The sequence below is a fragment of the Drosophila simulans genome, chromosome 2R (assembly GCF_016746395.2).
Source record: "Drosophila simulans strain w501 chromosome 2R, Prin_Dsim_3.1, whole genome shotgun sequence".
Lineage (NCBI taxonomy): Eukaryota > Metazoa > Arthropoda > Insecta > Diptera > Drosophilidae > Drosophila > Drosophila simulans.
The window spans coordinates 13,736,049-13,749,384 of NC_052521.2; the positions used below are offsets into that span (position 1 = coordinate 13,736,049).

Below are 13,336 nucleotides of genomic sequence, written 5' to 3' on the forward strand. Positions count from 1 at the left end.
ATCTTCAGTAGAAAGAAGGCTTTCTCAGAGTTTCAAGCAGATAGCTTTATACCCTCTGCAAGGGTATAATAATTCCAAGAATCTACATTTCTTATAATCTGCTGGTCACTGATAATGGATCATTAAAAAACCCACTGAGCTGAACAACTGATAAGAACGTGAAATTACTTTGAAGCTAAATCTTCTCTCAGTTGCAATGTCGAGCCTCAAGATGAAGTACATGGCGTTTTTGCTGGTTTCATTTATTATTGCCAACCTACTTCCCTATGGACTTACCTTATTACTTGAACCCAATTGTGGCCAAAAAGCGTTTCAAATGCGCATCTTAGGCGGACGGGATGCTGTGCTAAGCTCAACACCATGGATGGCTTTTCTGCACAATCACTTGCAGTTCGTGTGCGGCGGTTCACTTATTACGAGAGGTGTGTGCTAATTATTAATTAATAATTATTATTATTAAATAAATTCAGAAAAAATAAAATAATCTTTCAGAATTCGTGCTCACCGCTGCGCATTGTGTGATGCCCACTCCCAAAAACTTGTTGGTATTCCCGAGAGCTTTTTGAAATTTATATGGTGTGTTAATGGTTGTCGTTTTACGACTTTAGAATGGTTCGACTGGGAGAGTATGATTTGACCAGACAATGGGATTGCATTAATGACGTATGTGCCCCGAAGTACAGGGAATACATGGTAACTAGGATCTACACGCACCCCAGTTATAGATCGATTGCAGCCTATGATTTAGCATTACTGAAACTGAATCAGTCAGTTGAATATACAGGTAATAGACTCTTTAGCTTAAAGTTCTGCCAATAAATTGGGAAATAATTATATTTTGCAGGTGCCATTCGTCCAATATGCTTGGTAATGCCTGAAAAATTCCACGAATGGTATCGGCTTGTGGATTCTGTTAAAGAATTCACTCTTACCGGCTGGGGTGTGACCGAAACTGAACCTGTTAGCCATGTACTCCAAACCGCCAATCTCACCCAGATCAATCGGAGAACCTGCCACGACCAGTACGGACATTCCGTCGATCATACCCACATCTGTGCCGGAAGTAGCGATTCATTTGCCTGCGTCGGGGACTCTGGCAGCCCACTTGGAATGAAGGTGGAGCACAATAGAAGAAACGTCTACGCTCAAGTGGGGATTGTTAGCCGTGGGCCCAAGCATTGTGATGGGGTTACCGTCTTCACAAACGTTGTAAGCTTCACCGAGTGGATTTTCAGCACCATTTTATACGACGCGAAATACATGTCCTAAACAAAACACATGTCCTAGTGCCAGCACAACTATTTAACTTTAAACTATTAACTATACACCTAAAATGCATGTATATTTCGTAATTTTGCGATTGAAATGACAATGCCTTTCAGTGTTATTAAATTTGTTTTTCAATGCCATAACTTTAAAGCAGCTTCTTGTAATCAATTCAAGCTCAAGAATTTATGCTTAAGTCCCAAATCAGTTTTAGAATCTCTTTTAATCTGAAAAGCCGCACAAAAGGCAGACGGCAGGCAATAAATTTGCATCAATATCGATGCTGCAACAATTGGCAATATTCTGTGGCCAAAGCAAACAAATAACCGAGCCGAAGGTGAGTGTTCGATTGTAAAAGGATCTTCCGCCCAGGACGAGGACGAGGCCAGCAAAGTTACGTGTGTTTTGCGGGGCATTTGCTGCTATTGAGGACAAAAAACGGAAATGGAAATGGCAACGAACGCGTTACGTGTGTTTTTTGGGCTGGGATGGGATGGGATGGGGGTGTTGGCCCAAAAGTCGACTGGAGGCCTCAGTCCGTAACGAATCGCACCACCCACGGGGCCATCAGGTCCTGTGGAGCTGAATTGCTGCGGTTGCCGTGTTGCCGGGATGCCAGTTTAACCAGTTAACTGGCTATCGTGCGTAATAAGCTGCAAAACGCTTGTGGGCCCCGTCTTTTTGGCCATTGTCCTCCTTTGAAGTTTGTTTATGATTTTCGGATGCTGCACGCACACGGCAAAAAGCGTTAACCGCATTAGATTTAGATTTGGCGCTTGTTGTGCGTACTAGTGAGATTTATGCATTTAGGAAATTAAACATCCTGTGCGGCTGGACATTTTTAAATTTCGCTACCCTCGTTTCGCTGGCTTAAAGGTGTGTACAGTGTACACTGAGCGCTCCGCTGTTCGGCTGTCATTAATTTGAAATCATGCGTGAAATCGCGTAATGTCGCCAACACGCCCATACCCTTTGGCCACATCCACAATCCGGATCCAGATTCACCGCCATGGCTACATACAGTCGAACATATAACCATGGCAATGGCAATGGCCATGTCCCTCGCCATCCTCAACATCCTTCTTGCGCGCTCATTTGTATACAAAAAATGAATGTTTTTGCTTGTTTTTATGCGCCGCCTACTTGGCAGTGTACTCATGTGTGTGACTCTGCGAGCACTGAGCGAAAAACTGCAGACAATGGTAAAACTTATAGTTAATTAAAGTTAATTATATAAAGTATATATAGTAGTTAGAAATTCGAACAATGAATTGAATTTAAAGTTAAAGTTTCAAATCGTCTTAAGTTTGTTGCCTTCGAACAAAACTATGTACCGCAGGTATTTCTAGTTTTCTTCCAGTGTATTTCTGCGTCTGTGACTCTGTGTTGACTGTTTTTTATTTGGCCCCATCAGCACGTTGGTTGGCCCTCTCGACTCGGCGGAAATGCGTCGACCACATCAATCACGCGACATTGACAAATGTGAATATTTTTGTTGAAAATTATATGCGGTGGGTGGTGGTGGGTGGTAGGTGGTGTACGGGTGTTGGCTGAAGGGGTCCTGCACCAGAAAAGCGGCCAAGTGGCTGTGCAAATTATTGGCTACAATAGTGCTTCAAATTGGGCAATTTATTGCTTTATTGCTTTTACGTGTTTCGTCTGCGGCTTGGTTGCAATTTTTATATATTTACCCCTTCTGCAATTCGCTTTTTCATTATGTCGCCTGCAGAAATGCACTTGTTGTTGCCGATAATTGCAAATTTAATCATCACATAAAGTTTCAAGTGCGGCCAGGTTATTCGCGGGTTAATAAATAAAAAACCCACAGCTGACAACTAAAAGGCAATTTACTATTCTGTTAAGAGTTCTCGTTTTTCTGTAGAAGCAAAACAAAAAATATTTGATCCTAGCAATCGTCTCCTAAAATTTTCAAAATGTCAGTAGCTTGGCATATGGGTTTAGTTCAGTTTCTCGATTCCAGCTCAACGAAGCTAACACACTTTTTTTTTTAAATAATAAGCACGATTTTTTTTATTTTCCACTTCAGTGTTTAGTTTTCCCCACTCGGTCGCCATACTAAATTGTTCTATAGTACAGAGCAAATAGTGAAAATCTTTAGCGAAGTTTACCCAAATTTCTACGCAAAATGACTCGATCGCAGATGATCTCCAGCCTGCGCCGTTCTACACTGGGATTGTTCAGGTGCCACAAGGCGCTCATTTTTGCCAGAATTCCAGCTTTTCAGCAGGTAGGAGGTGAATCTGTCAAATGGCATAATTCATATCATATTTTGACAACACAAGACTTACTTACACCTAACCAATATTCTCGAAAAACCCACAGGTGAGATGCAAGAGTGAGGATGGCAGCTGCAACACCTGCAACTTGCAGGGAGTAGTGGTTGGCCTTTATGCCAAGGATGGTGATAAGGGGCTCAAGTTGTCCCCGGGTGGCGAGAAGTTCGACGACCGTGTCGGCGGCAAGATCACGGAACTAATCAAGGAATCTGGACTCAATGGTGAGCTCGGAGTGGGCCGACTATATAAGAATATCGATAAGGAGTACTGGGCCGTGGCGGTTGTGGGCCTGGGCAAGGAAGGAGCTGGCTTCAATGCCGAGGAAGTCATCGACGAGGGCATGGAGAACGTGAGGGTGTGCGCCGCTGTGGGTGCCCGAGCTCTTCAGCTGCAGGGCTGCACCACCTGCCATGTGGATGGCATGGAGTATCCGGAGCAGGCTGCCGAAGGCGCCGCCATGGCCGTGTGGCGTTACAATGTGAACAAGCGCAAGAAGAACCGCATTGCCATACCGAAACTGGAGCTGTACGGTTCCACAGATCAGGATGCCTGGACAAGGGGGCTGTTCAAGGCCGAATCGCAGAATTTGGCACGCCGTTTGTCGGACACGCCCGCCAACCAGATGACGCCATCCATTTTCGCCCAGGCCACCGTGGATGCATTGTGTCCCTGTGGTGTTTCAGTCGAAGTGCGTTCGATGGATTGGATTGAGACTCAGAACCTAAACTCCTTCCTCATGGTGGCCAAGGGCTCGTGCGAGCCACCCATTATCCTGGAAGTCAGCTATTGCGGCACCTCGCCGGAGGAGCGACCCATTCTTATGCTCGGCAAGGGACTGACCTTCAACAGCGGTGGCCTATGCCTGCATCCGAAAAGGGGAATGGACGAGTACCGTGGAGCAGTTTCCGGAGCTGCAGTCTGCGTGGCCGCCATTCGAGCGGCAGCCGCACTATCGCTGCCCATTAATGTGTCCGCCGTGTTACCCCTGTGTGAAAATATGCCATCGGGAATGGCCACCAAGCCGGGCGATGTGGTCACACTACTGAACGGCAAGACCATGCGCATCAAGGATATCTCACTGGCCGGCACCGTGCTCCTGGCTGATCCCCTGCTCTACGCCCAGTCGACTTTCAAGCCCAAGTTGGTGGTGGAGGTGGGCTCGATGGCCAGCGGCATTCGCAAAGGACTGGGAGCCTCGGCCACCGGCCTGTGGACCAATAACTCTTTCCTCTGGAAGAACTTCCAAAAGGCCGGAGCTCTCACCGGCGATCGTTTGTGGCGCATGCCCCTGTGGAGGTACTTCCGCAAACTAGTGGCCCCCCGTGCATCCTACGATATATGCAGCACGGGAGAGGGACACGCATCCTCCTGCTTGGCGGCTGCTATCCTTTACGAACTGGTTCCCTGCTCCGACTGGGTGCACCTGGATACCCACGGCACCGGCATGCTGGCCAAGCACGGAGTTCCTCCGTATTTGCTCAAGGATTGCATGACTGGTCGTCCGACCCGATCGATCATCCAGTTCCTCTACCAGATGGCCTGCAAATAATGCATCTTTAATTTGTACTTGACAAGGGATCCGCGGCATCCCGATAATACGTGTCTGTCTGAAAATTCAGTGTCCTTTATGTGCTCGGTCACTTGTTCTATATTATCCATTTGACGCGCCCATGTTCGGGTTAATTTCTAGTCGGTATAGTGATTATCCTGTACCTTAAAGATGTATTCCGTGATATCAGTATGGTTGTAAACTTAAATAGAATAAAATTCAGGTAGCGAATTGAATATTTCTTTTAAAGAGACATTGTCCGCATGGCACCTTTATGGACCTCCATTAGCCAGGACTAAGTGCTGACCGGCAGTACGCGCTTACATATGCCTAATTAGTGCCGGAGAAGAAAGCATATTCGGTTATTTCGGCACAGGCCTAATTGCTCCAAGAAAACACTGGAAGCGTACGTGCCGAAAGGCGATGTGAGTCCTGGCGCACATTCCTTATTAATGCGCACATGTTTTGCATGGGCAATGGAAAGCGTGACGAAGGTTCTACCTCAATATTCTGCGCATCATGGCGGGCTAATATGTGCTCCAGCAACTTCAGATGCCAACCTCGTCTATTTTTACATTTTCAGGGACATGCAAAGGTAAACTTTTTTATCTAGGCGGAATTTGAAATTTTTGTAAAAATATTTACCTATTTAGGTTATATTCGAATATCTAAAGTCCAGCGAGACAGTTCCATCACTCTCCCAGCTTATCTGATAAAATGGCCCTCCCAAATTACACAAAGTAGAAAAGAACCACCTCAAATAGAACCGTCTTGCTTCGGCTTTTTTAATGAATTTTCCAGCATGGTCCTTGCGAATTGATTTAATTTTACCTCGGGTGGCTTCCTCCCTTTTTCTTTTGCCGATTCGTGCGCGTTTTTATCGCAACAACTGTGGACTGAGTTCGAGTCTCAGTTTCGTTTTTGGTATCTTGTTTGTTGCTTAATTGGAAGGAAATTAAAAAATAAACAAGCAGCGCCAAAAGCAAATACTACACGCTGGCGATTACCTGGACAGCAACGCCACCACCACCGCCCACCTGAACAACAACCCCCGCTTTTGGGTGGAAAATTACACCCCACCCACCGACAGAGGCCCACCGGCTGTTTGGAATTTAATTTTCATTTCCCCAACCCCACCCCTGACTCCGCAAGAAGAGCGTTAATTTTATCTTGGAAATAGATTTTCAGGTTGTTTGTTATTTTAGGACCAGCTTGCGTAAGAATTCCTCGCGCCGAAAACTTTACAACCGCCTGGCTCTGGGCTCAGTATTTGCCTTGAATTAATTAAAAGCCATCGACAATGCCCACCAATTGGCAGCAGCCGCAGAAGAAGGACCATCAGCAATTGGCTAATTGAAGCGAATTGCAAGGATGAGGAATATTCCTGCAGCAACCGACAACCCACATATCAGTGTGCACACACGCGGGGCTCCGAATAACAAATTGAAATTCAGGGCAACAGTTGAGCCAGGCAAACAGAATTTGGCCATTGATGAGACGCCAGTCGGGAGACCAAGTTTCGGCTTGCCCCTGGCCATGGAAAGTGTCTCCCAGTCTAGCGGTGCGTGTCCTAAAACTGGGTTTGCCTTTGGCCAGGATGCCCAGGATCCCATACCTCCACTGGAAAAAATGTTCCAATAAATATGAATATAAGAAATCTGTGTGAGGAGGACAATGTTAATAGTTAAGAAGTGATAATACTTACGTATAAAGAAAATTGAATTTCCAAAGATTAAATCAAAATATTTTAAAGAAATATCTACCACTTTAATAATTTTGATATTGTTTGAAATGTTTTAAAATTCAACTCAACAACAACTCTGGCTTTGTACAGTTTACAAATATTTGTTACTAGCCAAATTTGTCAAACTGTAGAACGGTATAACTAATAAGACACTTATTATGCGATGGCGGTCTGGTAACGTTAGACCAAGTTTAACGATATCACGTACATACGTTAACTAACGCTAACTACGTCGTTAAGTGGGGGTACGAGTGAGCTGGTGAGCTGGTGTGTTTGCCAGTGTTTGTGGAGGGACACGCGCCGAGTACCAGGACACGGATACGGATCCGGACACGAGATGCCGCAGTGCCGGAGACTCGGAGAGCCGGAGTCGGTGGCATATACTAATCAAGCTTGCCAGCTATATTGCCTTCCCGCTGCGAGCGAGCAGAAAATTTACATTTTCAATGTCCTGGGTCGCGGGCACTCAGGTGAAGTTGGGTCCTTCATGCTCTCGTTGCTGTTGTTGTTGTTGGTGTAATAATCAGGATCACGTCGCCAAAACATGAGGCTTAGTTAAATGCCGCTAATTAGGCCCTTTTGTGCGCATTCCTGGCCGGGCTATTAAAAACTGTGCTATCCATAAAAGCCAACCGTTAATCAGCTGCACATACCGGAAACGGCGAGGGGGTGTCCATAAAAACACTCGTAATGCCCGTAAGGAAAAGTTATTGGCCGTCTGCGGGAAAATCGCGGTCGGGTGCGAGGATTTCTAATTATGTTTGGGTCAGTGCCAGTTGAACTCGCATGCGAGCGCGCTTGCCAAAAGAATCTATTTCGATTGAAAATTGCCAGAGACAGAAAACAATAAACATAAGCGCAATATTTTATATTTCCGCAACAAGAAACAGCGGGAAATTGTCAACGAGCACATGAAACTAGTCAGCAAAAGTTTCGCTTGGGGGGTGGGAGTGGAAAATGTCCAGATCCTGCCAAATGGCCAATTCCATCGATGTTGCCTTGGCTCTGACTTTAAGCCATGCCCCCACCGGCACTTTGTAGCTCATGAATAATCCTTTTCAGCTTAATCGACTAACCTTTGCAGGGGTTAAAATCAGTTTGAAAATCCAAATAAATATGCAAATTCCGCAAGGGGCCAGAAAAGGTGTCCCAAAAGGTACATTAGACCCTGAAAACCCCGCTAACCCCGCTTATCCCGAACTTCCCGTCGCACTTGGTAAAATGGGTTTTGTCACCTACGTAATCGATTAAGCGATAAGGTGGATACAATGAAAACTCACAAAAAGCGGCAGACAAAGCGCTTTCAAATTGAATTTATATGGCTTGTTTAACGCCGCTTAAGTTAACAAATATATAGGTATGCATTTATATACCTAGCTGTGTTGGCCAATGAATACACATAAATTAAAGCAGGGTTTAAGCGAAATGTTTACATTGCCCGCCAAAAAGCAGACCGAACCATTGTTATGTGCGAACAAAAGGAATGTTTCAGCTTAAAGCTTATAACAAACTATCAAACTGGAATTAAACACGCACCAGCAGTAACAGTACTCACACACACACACAACACACACACCCACACACTTACACAAGCAGGACCAGCTAATTATGCAAATGTGTTTGATTGCGAAAACCCTGCGCCAAAATGTAGGCAACACTTTTCGAACGGCTGCTTTGAAATGCCAAACAAAATGGAGAAACTAAAAAGTGGAGAGGTTTGACTGGGTTATACCCTGCTTTTTTACAGGTAATATCGGAATGAGGTAGGGTATACTCACTACTCTCTTTTAATTATTGTAAAATAATCAATTTCAAATGCAGTAAACAGATACTTGTTCAAAATGTAAAAACATGTTTGATAATTCTGTAAACTCACCTTTCCATATCCGCACAGTATACCCTTTTTTCACTTGGCGGGTGGATAAACAACAAAATTAGCATAATTATGCAATCTACGAACGCCTCACACACATTTCGCTGGCAAAATCCAAATAGAAAACTTTTTAACCGCAGCAGCAAACCGAAGCTGGTGGAAAAGAATAAATTTATTGCCCATGCCCACCAACAAACTTTTGGTCAGCAAAGCCTGGAAATAAATTAGCATAAAAACAAACGTAACGATTCGAAATCAAATGAAAGCGAAACTTTGAACGGTAAACAAATGTAACATCAAATTTAATACGAAAAACAACTAAACAAGAATTGGTAGAAAATCATTACGAAATGTGTTTTTGTGCTAATTACTCTTTCTTCTTAAGATCCTTGAGAACTCGAGCGATCTCGTCCTTCAAGGCCACTGCACGTCCGGCCAGCATTTTGGCCAAAATGGCATGCTTTTCGGCCATTTCCAAGGCCTCGCGGTCGCGGCTGCTCACTTCGCCAGTTTGTTCGGCAGATCTCTGGGCCAAATTGTTGGCGGCTTCCACGGCCTTCGATGCCTCGGCCAGAGCTCCTTGGGCCTGTCTTTGGGCCGAAGTGTAGGCCTGTTCCAGTGCCTCCAGACGAGCCTCCTTCTTCTTCTTTAAGTCCTCCAGTGTGTTGGTGGCTTCTGTCAGCAGAGTAGCAGCTCCCGAGGCCATTGTGAACACCTGTTTGGCCATGTCCTTGGGCGACTTTTGGGTTTCAGCGTCTTGCTTGACTTGATCGCCCTTCGGATTGGCTGATATCTCTAGCTTGGGATATATGGTAATTGGTTTGTCATCTTCGGGTTTCTGGGCTTCTTCAATTATAACTGGTTTTTCCTTTTTCTGGACTAGCAGCTCTGCAAGTTGATTGGGATCTGTATACACAGGACCAATTTCATTTGCGCCTTCAATACTAGCTTTTTGATCCTTTTTGGAGTCCTTCGATTCTGTAATCTGCATGCCAAGCACGGGTTTTTGATCTGATCCTTGTGGAATTTCTGACAGTGATGCCTTTTCCTTGGGCTTCCCCGAATCACCTGACTTCTTTTCTTCCTGCTTAGCGAGATTCTTGCTGCACTCGGATATGTTGATGAAGACCTGGTCCTGCTGCTTGGATTTTGACGAACCGCCTTCATTGTCACCACCGAATTGGTAATCACCATCACATTTCGGCTTCTTTTTGCAAGGATCCTCCTCATCTTCACAGGAGCCTTCTTCGTCCTTCGGCTTACAAGGATCGGGCTTGCAAACGTCATCTTCTTTCTCCTGCTGGCAAGGATCTGGCTTACAGACGGCTTCTTCTTCTTTCGCTTTGCAAGGATCTGGCTTGCAAACGGCTTCCTCTTCCTTTTCGGCGGCACACGGATCTTTCTTGGTCTTGTATTTCTCCCATTCCTCCGCCTCTTGTAATTGTCTCTTGCGCTCCAAAGTCCTAGCTATCTCCCTGGCTCGTTCCTCCTGGGCATCACAAGGATCCGCCTCAATGGAGAGGTTAGTATGCCTGGCCTTAACCTCCGGATTGGCCTCTGCCTCCTCGCTGCGTATTATAGTTTGGTTGCAGATGTTCGGTCCAGACTCTCGTTCCGTAATGCTGTCCAGTGACTTGGTTGGTGCGGATTTAGGCGTTGCGGATTTGCCGGCAGTTTGGGAACGTGCAGCTTTGGCGGCGTCTGCCTTTTTTTGAACGTTCTTGGCCAGACCCGACATCTTCTCCTTAAGACTGTTAAAAAGTACAATAGCTTTGGCGATCAAATCTTTGGCGATTGAAGTGGCCTTTTCGGCCAACTGAGAGGTGTCCACGACGGGTTCTGTTGGCTTCTTTGGAGCCGCAGCTGCCGTAGGCTTTGCTTCTCCACTAGGCTTATCCGGTGGTTTTTCGGGAGTTGGTTTCTTTGGCGGTTCGGGCTCCTCTTCGTGATGCAATGCAGCTGCTGCTTCTGGATCCGATGGACCCGGCATTTGCTCTTCGGGAGTGTGTGGCCAGAAAGTGGGCTTGTTGATGAAATCGGGTGCCAAGTGCGGACGGGCAAAACAAAATTCCTCCATGGTCATTTCGGCGTAGGGACGCATGGCCTTAACGAACTCCAACTTTTCGGTTAGCTCCTTGATTCTTTTGTCGGACTCCGCCTTGTATTCGCTAATACATTGAGTTACCACCGTCTTTTCTTCATCTACAAGATCAAAGTATCGTTTGTGATCTACTATGGCATGTCGATTCTCGAACAAGGAATGCAGCTTATCATACTTGGTCTCGTATCCCTTCACCCAATCTACGAACTCTTCTCGCACATTCTGACGGTAGTACTCCCAGTCAATTGTCGGCATCGATTCCGGATATTTACGAACGCGGCTAGGAAGTATATTTATATAATTCTTTATAAAAAAATAGGAAATATACTCTTATATAGCAACTTAAGCTGTTCCCTAAATAATTTTATATCCTATCCTTCTAAGGTAGGTTTAATTCACGCTCCCCTATTTTTTTGTCTGGTGACCCCAATTCCCTGTTTTTGGTGACCCCATCTTACTCCTTGTACTCCTCGTGCTTCTTGGCAAACATTTTGAACTTGTGCATCTGGTTCGGCGGCACCTGTTTCATCAGATCCGCCAGTTCGACAACTTGGCAGCTTACATTCTTGACGCCACCATTACCACCATTGCTCTTGATGCAGTTCACCAGCTTTTCCCACATCCTTCGGATTCTTTAGCAGTATTTTTATAGATTTGTATATGTATGTTCAAGTGTGTTCACATTGGCCTCTAGTCTGTTCTATAACTTGTACAAATATGTGAGTTCGTCATGTGTGTGTGTTGAAAACTCCTAAGGAGCCAACTGAGAGCCATTAAAAGTGAAAATTCCAAAAGGCTATAAAAAAAATAGGGGGGCGTTCGGCGGAGAAATCGAGATTTCAATTTATAGCCCGAAATTGCATATTCATGCAGTTTCAATTAAATCAGAGTCAGGCGCAGCGACAGCTAAGCAAGTGGGTTTGACTAACTGACAATAAAATCGAAAATTAATTCCAACCCAGCAGACTGCTCAAGGAAAGTTAAATGTAATTGCATGGAGATGGGGGTGTTTTGGGGTGGTATTGCCAGCTGGGTGGGGTGGGTGGAAATGTAAAATCACACCCAGGATATGCGTGTGTGTTTGGGACCTCGAGTCTGCGAATGCTCCAAAGTGACAAACGCAATTTATAACGCAACGAAAATGGGCTAATGCCAATTCTCCAGGTAATTGTCGTCTGCTCTCTCTCTCTCCCTCTCGCTCTACTCTCTTTCTCTAGAGAATCATAGTGCGAGAGGGGGTGTGCGAATTGCAACCCCTGCTGGTATCGCAGGATATGCTCCTTTAAACGTTTTGGAACGAAACGAAACTAGCGCCTGCGCTCTGCGAATGTTTCGCTGTCATTTTGACAGTTGTGAATGTCCTCTCACCACCAAAAAGGACCTTTCCCTACAGGACTCGAACAGCTGCCTCGCTCTCGCAGGACGAAACGCATGGAAAGAGGAACGGCGAGAGAGAGAGCAAGAGATTGTCTGCTCCGTTTGACAGCAAAATTCGAGCGTCTGTAAATTTGTATGCCTATTTTTCTGTGTTTTCGCATTTAAAATATTTAAAACTCGAGTGAAACTTAAGATTAATGAATCCAAATAGTGAACAATGGTTGTGATTACGTTGGCGCCCCTCTATAAACACAAATAAGCCCATAGTCAACTCATCTTCATCTGTGTTCATGTTCCTTTTCGCGTGTTTGTGTGTACCATACAAAAGTGTGTTTACATTTTTTCATTCATCCTAACCAACAACTAAACAATAGAATATATGGTTTAAAAACATTTTCGCAGGACTGGCACATTAACAATACCAAGTAAGTTACCTAACTTAGATCTAAAGTCCATGTTATCTGAAATCCTATGTTCCTATGAAATATAAATAAAATTAATCGTGTATGTGATTGTTTGAGAGTGTGTGTACATGTACACAATCGCATCTATGTAAGTGTGTGTGGAAAAGGACATACCTGTGCAAGCTGGGCCAAGGATTCTATGTGGGCTGGCCTGAATGGGCTAAAGTAAAGAAAACAAATACAAGCCCCAAAATATACATTCTAATATTAAAACAGAATAAATGAATATGTTTGAGCAGCTAAAATATTTAAAAACACAAGATATTTATAGACTTAAAATAAAAGTAACAGAAATATAAAAAGAAACTTAATTCTGACAGGCAACGGATTTAATATATAAAATACTGTATTCAATAACTTCAATATGTTTAAAACAGTTTTTTGTTTTTAAAATACCTTTAATCATATTGAAACTTGCAAAAAAAAAAAAAGTAATCACATAAATTAAGCCCAAAATAATGGCCAAAAGCCCAGTGGTCATAGTAACACTCACTCACTTTTCGGCTCAAATTTATTTGAAAACTTAATGAAACTCATCAAAATTCCCTCGGACCGAAATGAAATTCTGCAAATGAACTAATTGACTCGAATGATACTTTACAACTTTGCCGGGGCTAAGCCCGGATCCCAACTCTTAACCCCACGAAGAAGAAAATAGAGTTTTG

General features: G+C 44.5%; 4 protein-coding genes across 5 annotated transcripts in view; 3 read left to right on the forward strand and 1 right to left on the reverse strand.

Annotated features, from left to right (window-relative positions):
- The first annotated feature begins 178 nt into the window (after positions 1-178).
- On the forward strand, positions 179-1,612 carry LOC6734781 (chymotrypsin-like protease CTRL-1). The gene is made up of 4 exons (XM_002081748.4): positions 179-422; positions 493-541; positions 609-784; positions 845-1,612. Exons 1-4 carry the CDS (start codon positions 197-199, stop codon positions 1,267-1,269), a joined length of 876 nt encoding a protein of 291 aa, XP_002081784.3. The 5' UTR covers positions 179-196; the 3' UTR covers positions 1,270-1,612.
- Positions 1,613-3,223: 1,611 nt separating this feature from the next.
- On the forward strand, positions 3,224-5,343 carry LOC6734782 (cytosol aminopeptidase). The gene is made up of 2 exons (XM_002081749.4): positions 3,224-3,514; positions 3,610-5,343. Exons 1-2 carry the CDS (start codon positions 3,413-3,415, stop codon positions 5,110-5,112), a joined length of 1,605 nt encoding a protein of 534 aa, XP_002081785.2. The 5' UTR covers positions 3,224-3,412; the 3' UTR covers positions 5,113-5,343.
- Positions 5,344-8,883: 3,540 nt separating this feature from the next.
- Positions 8,884-11,568, reverse strand: LOC6734783 (nucleolar protein dao-5). 2 transcript variants are annotated; one of them, XM_016181802.3, is made up of 2 exons: positions 11,289-11,568; positions 8,884-11,110 (listed from the first exon to the last, which is right to left on the reverse strand). In XM_016181802.3, exons 1-2 carry the CDS (start codon positions 11,450-11,452, stop codon positions 9,097-9,099), a joined length of 2,178 nt encoding a protein of 725 aa, XP_016027981.1. In that variant the 5' UTR covers positions 11,453-11,568; the 3' UTR covers positions 8,884-9,096. The 2 variants fall into 2 exon arrangements, with proteins under 2 accessions (XP_016027981.1, XP_039148877.1); XM_039292943.2 differs by lacking the exon at positions 11,289-11,568 and having other exon boundaries at positions 8,884-10,931; positions 11,006-11,110.
- Positions 11,569-12,251: 683 nt separating this feature from the next.
- The window catches only part of LOC6734784 (semaphorin-2A), a 32,809-nt gene continuing 31,724 nt past the window's right edge, over positions 12,252-13,336 (forward strand). The window contains exon 1 of the mRNA XM_016168226.3: positions 12,252-12,632. The gene's annotated coding sequence lies outside the window, so the exon portion shown is untranslated. The remainder of the gene's footprint in view (positions 12,633-13,336) is intronic.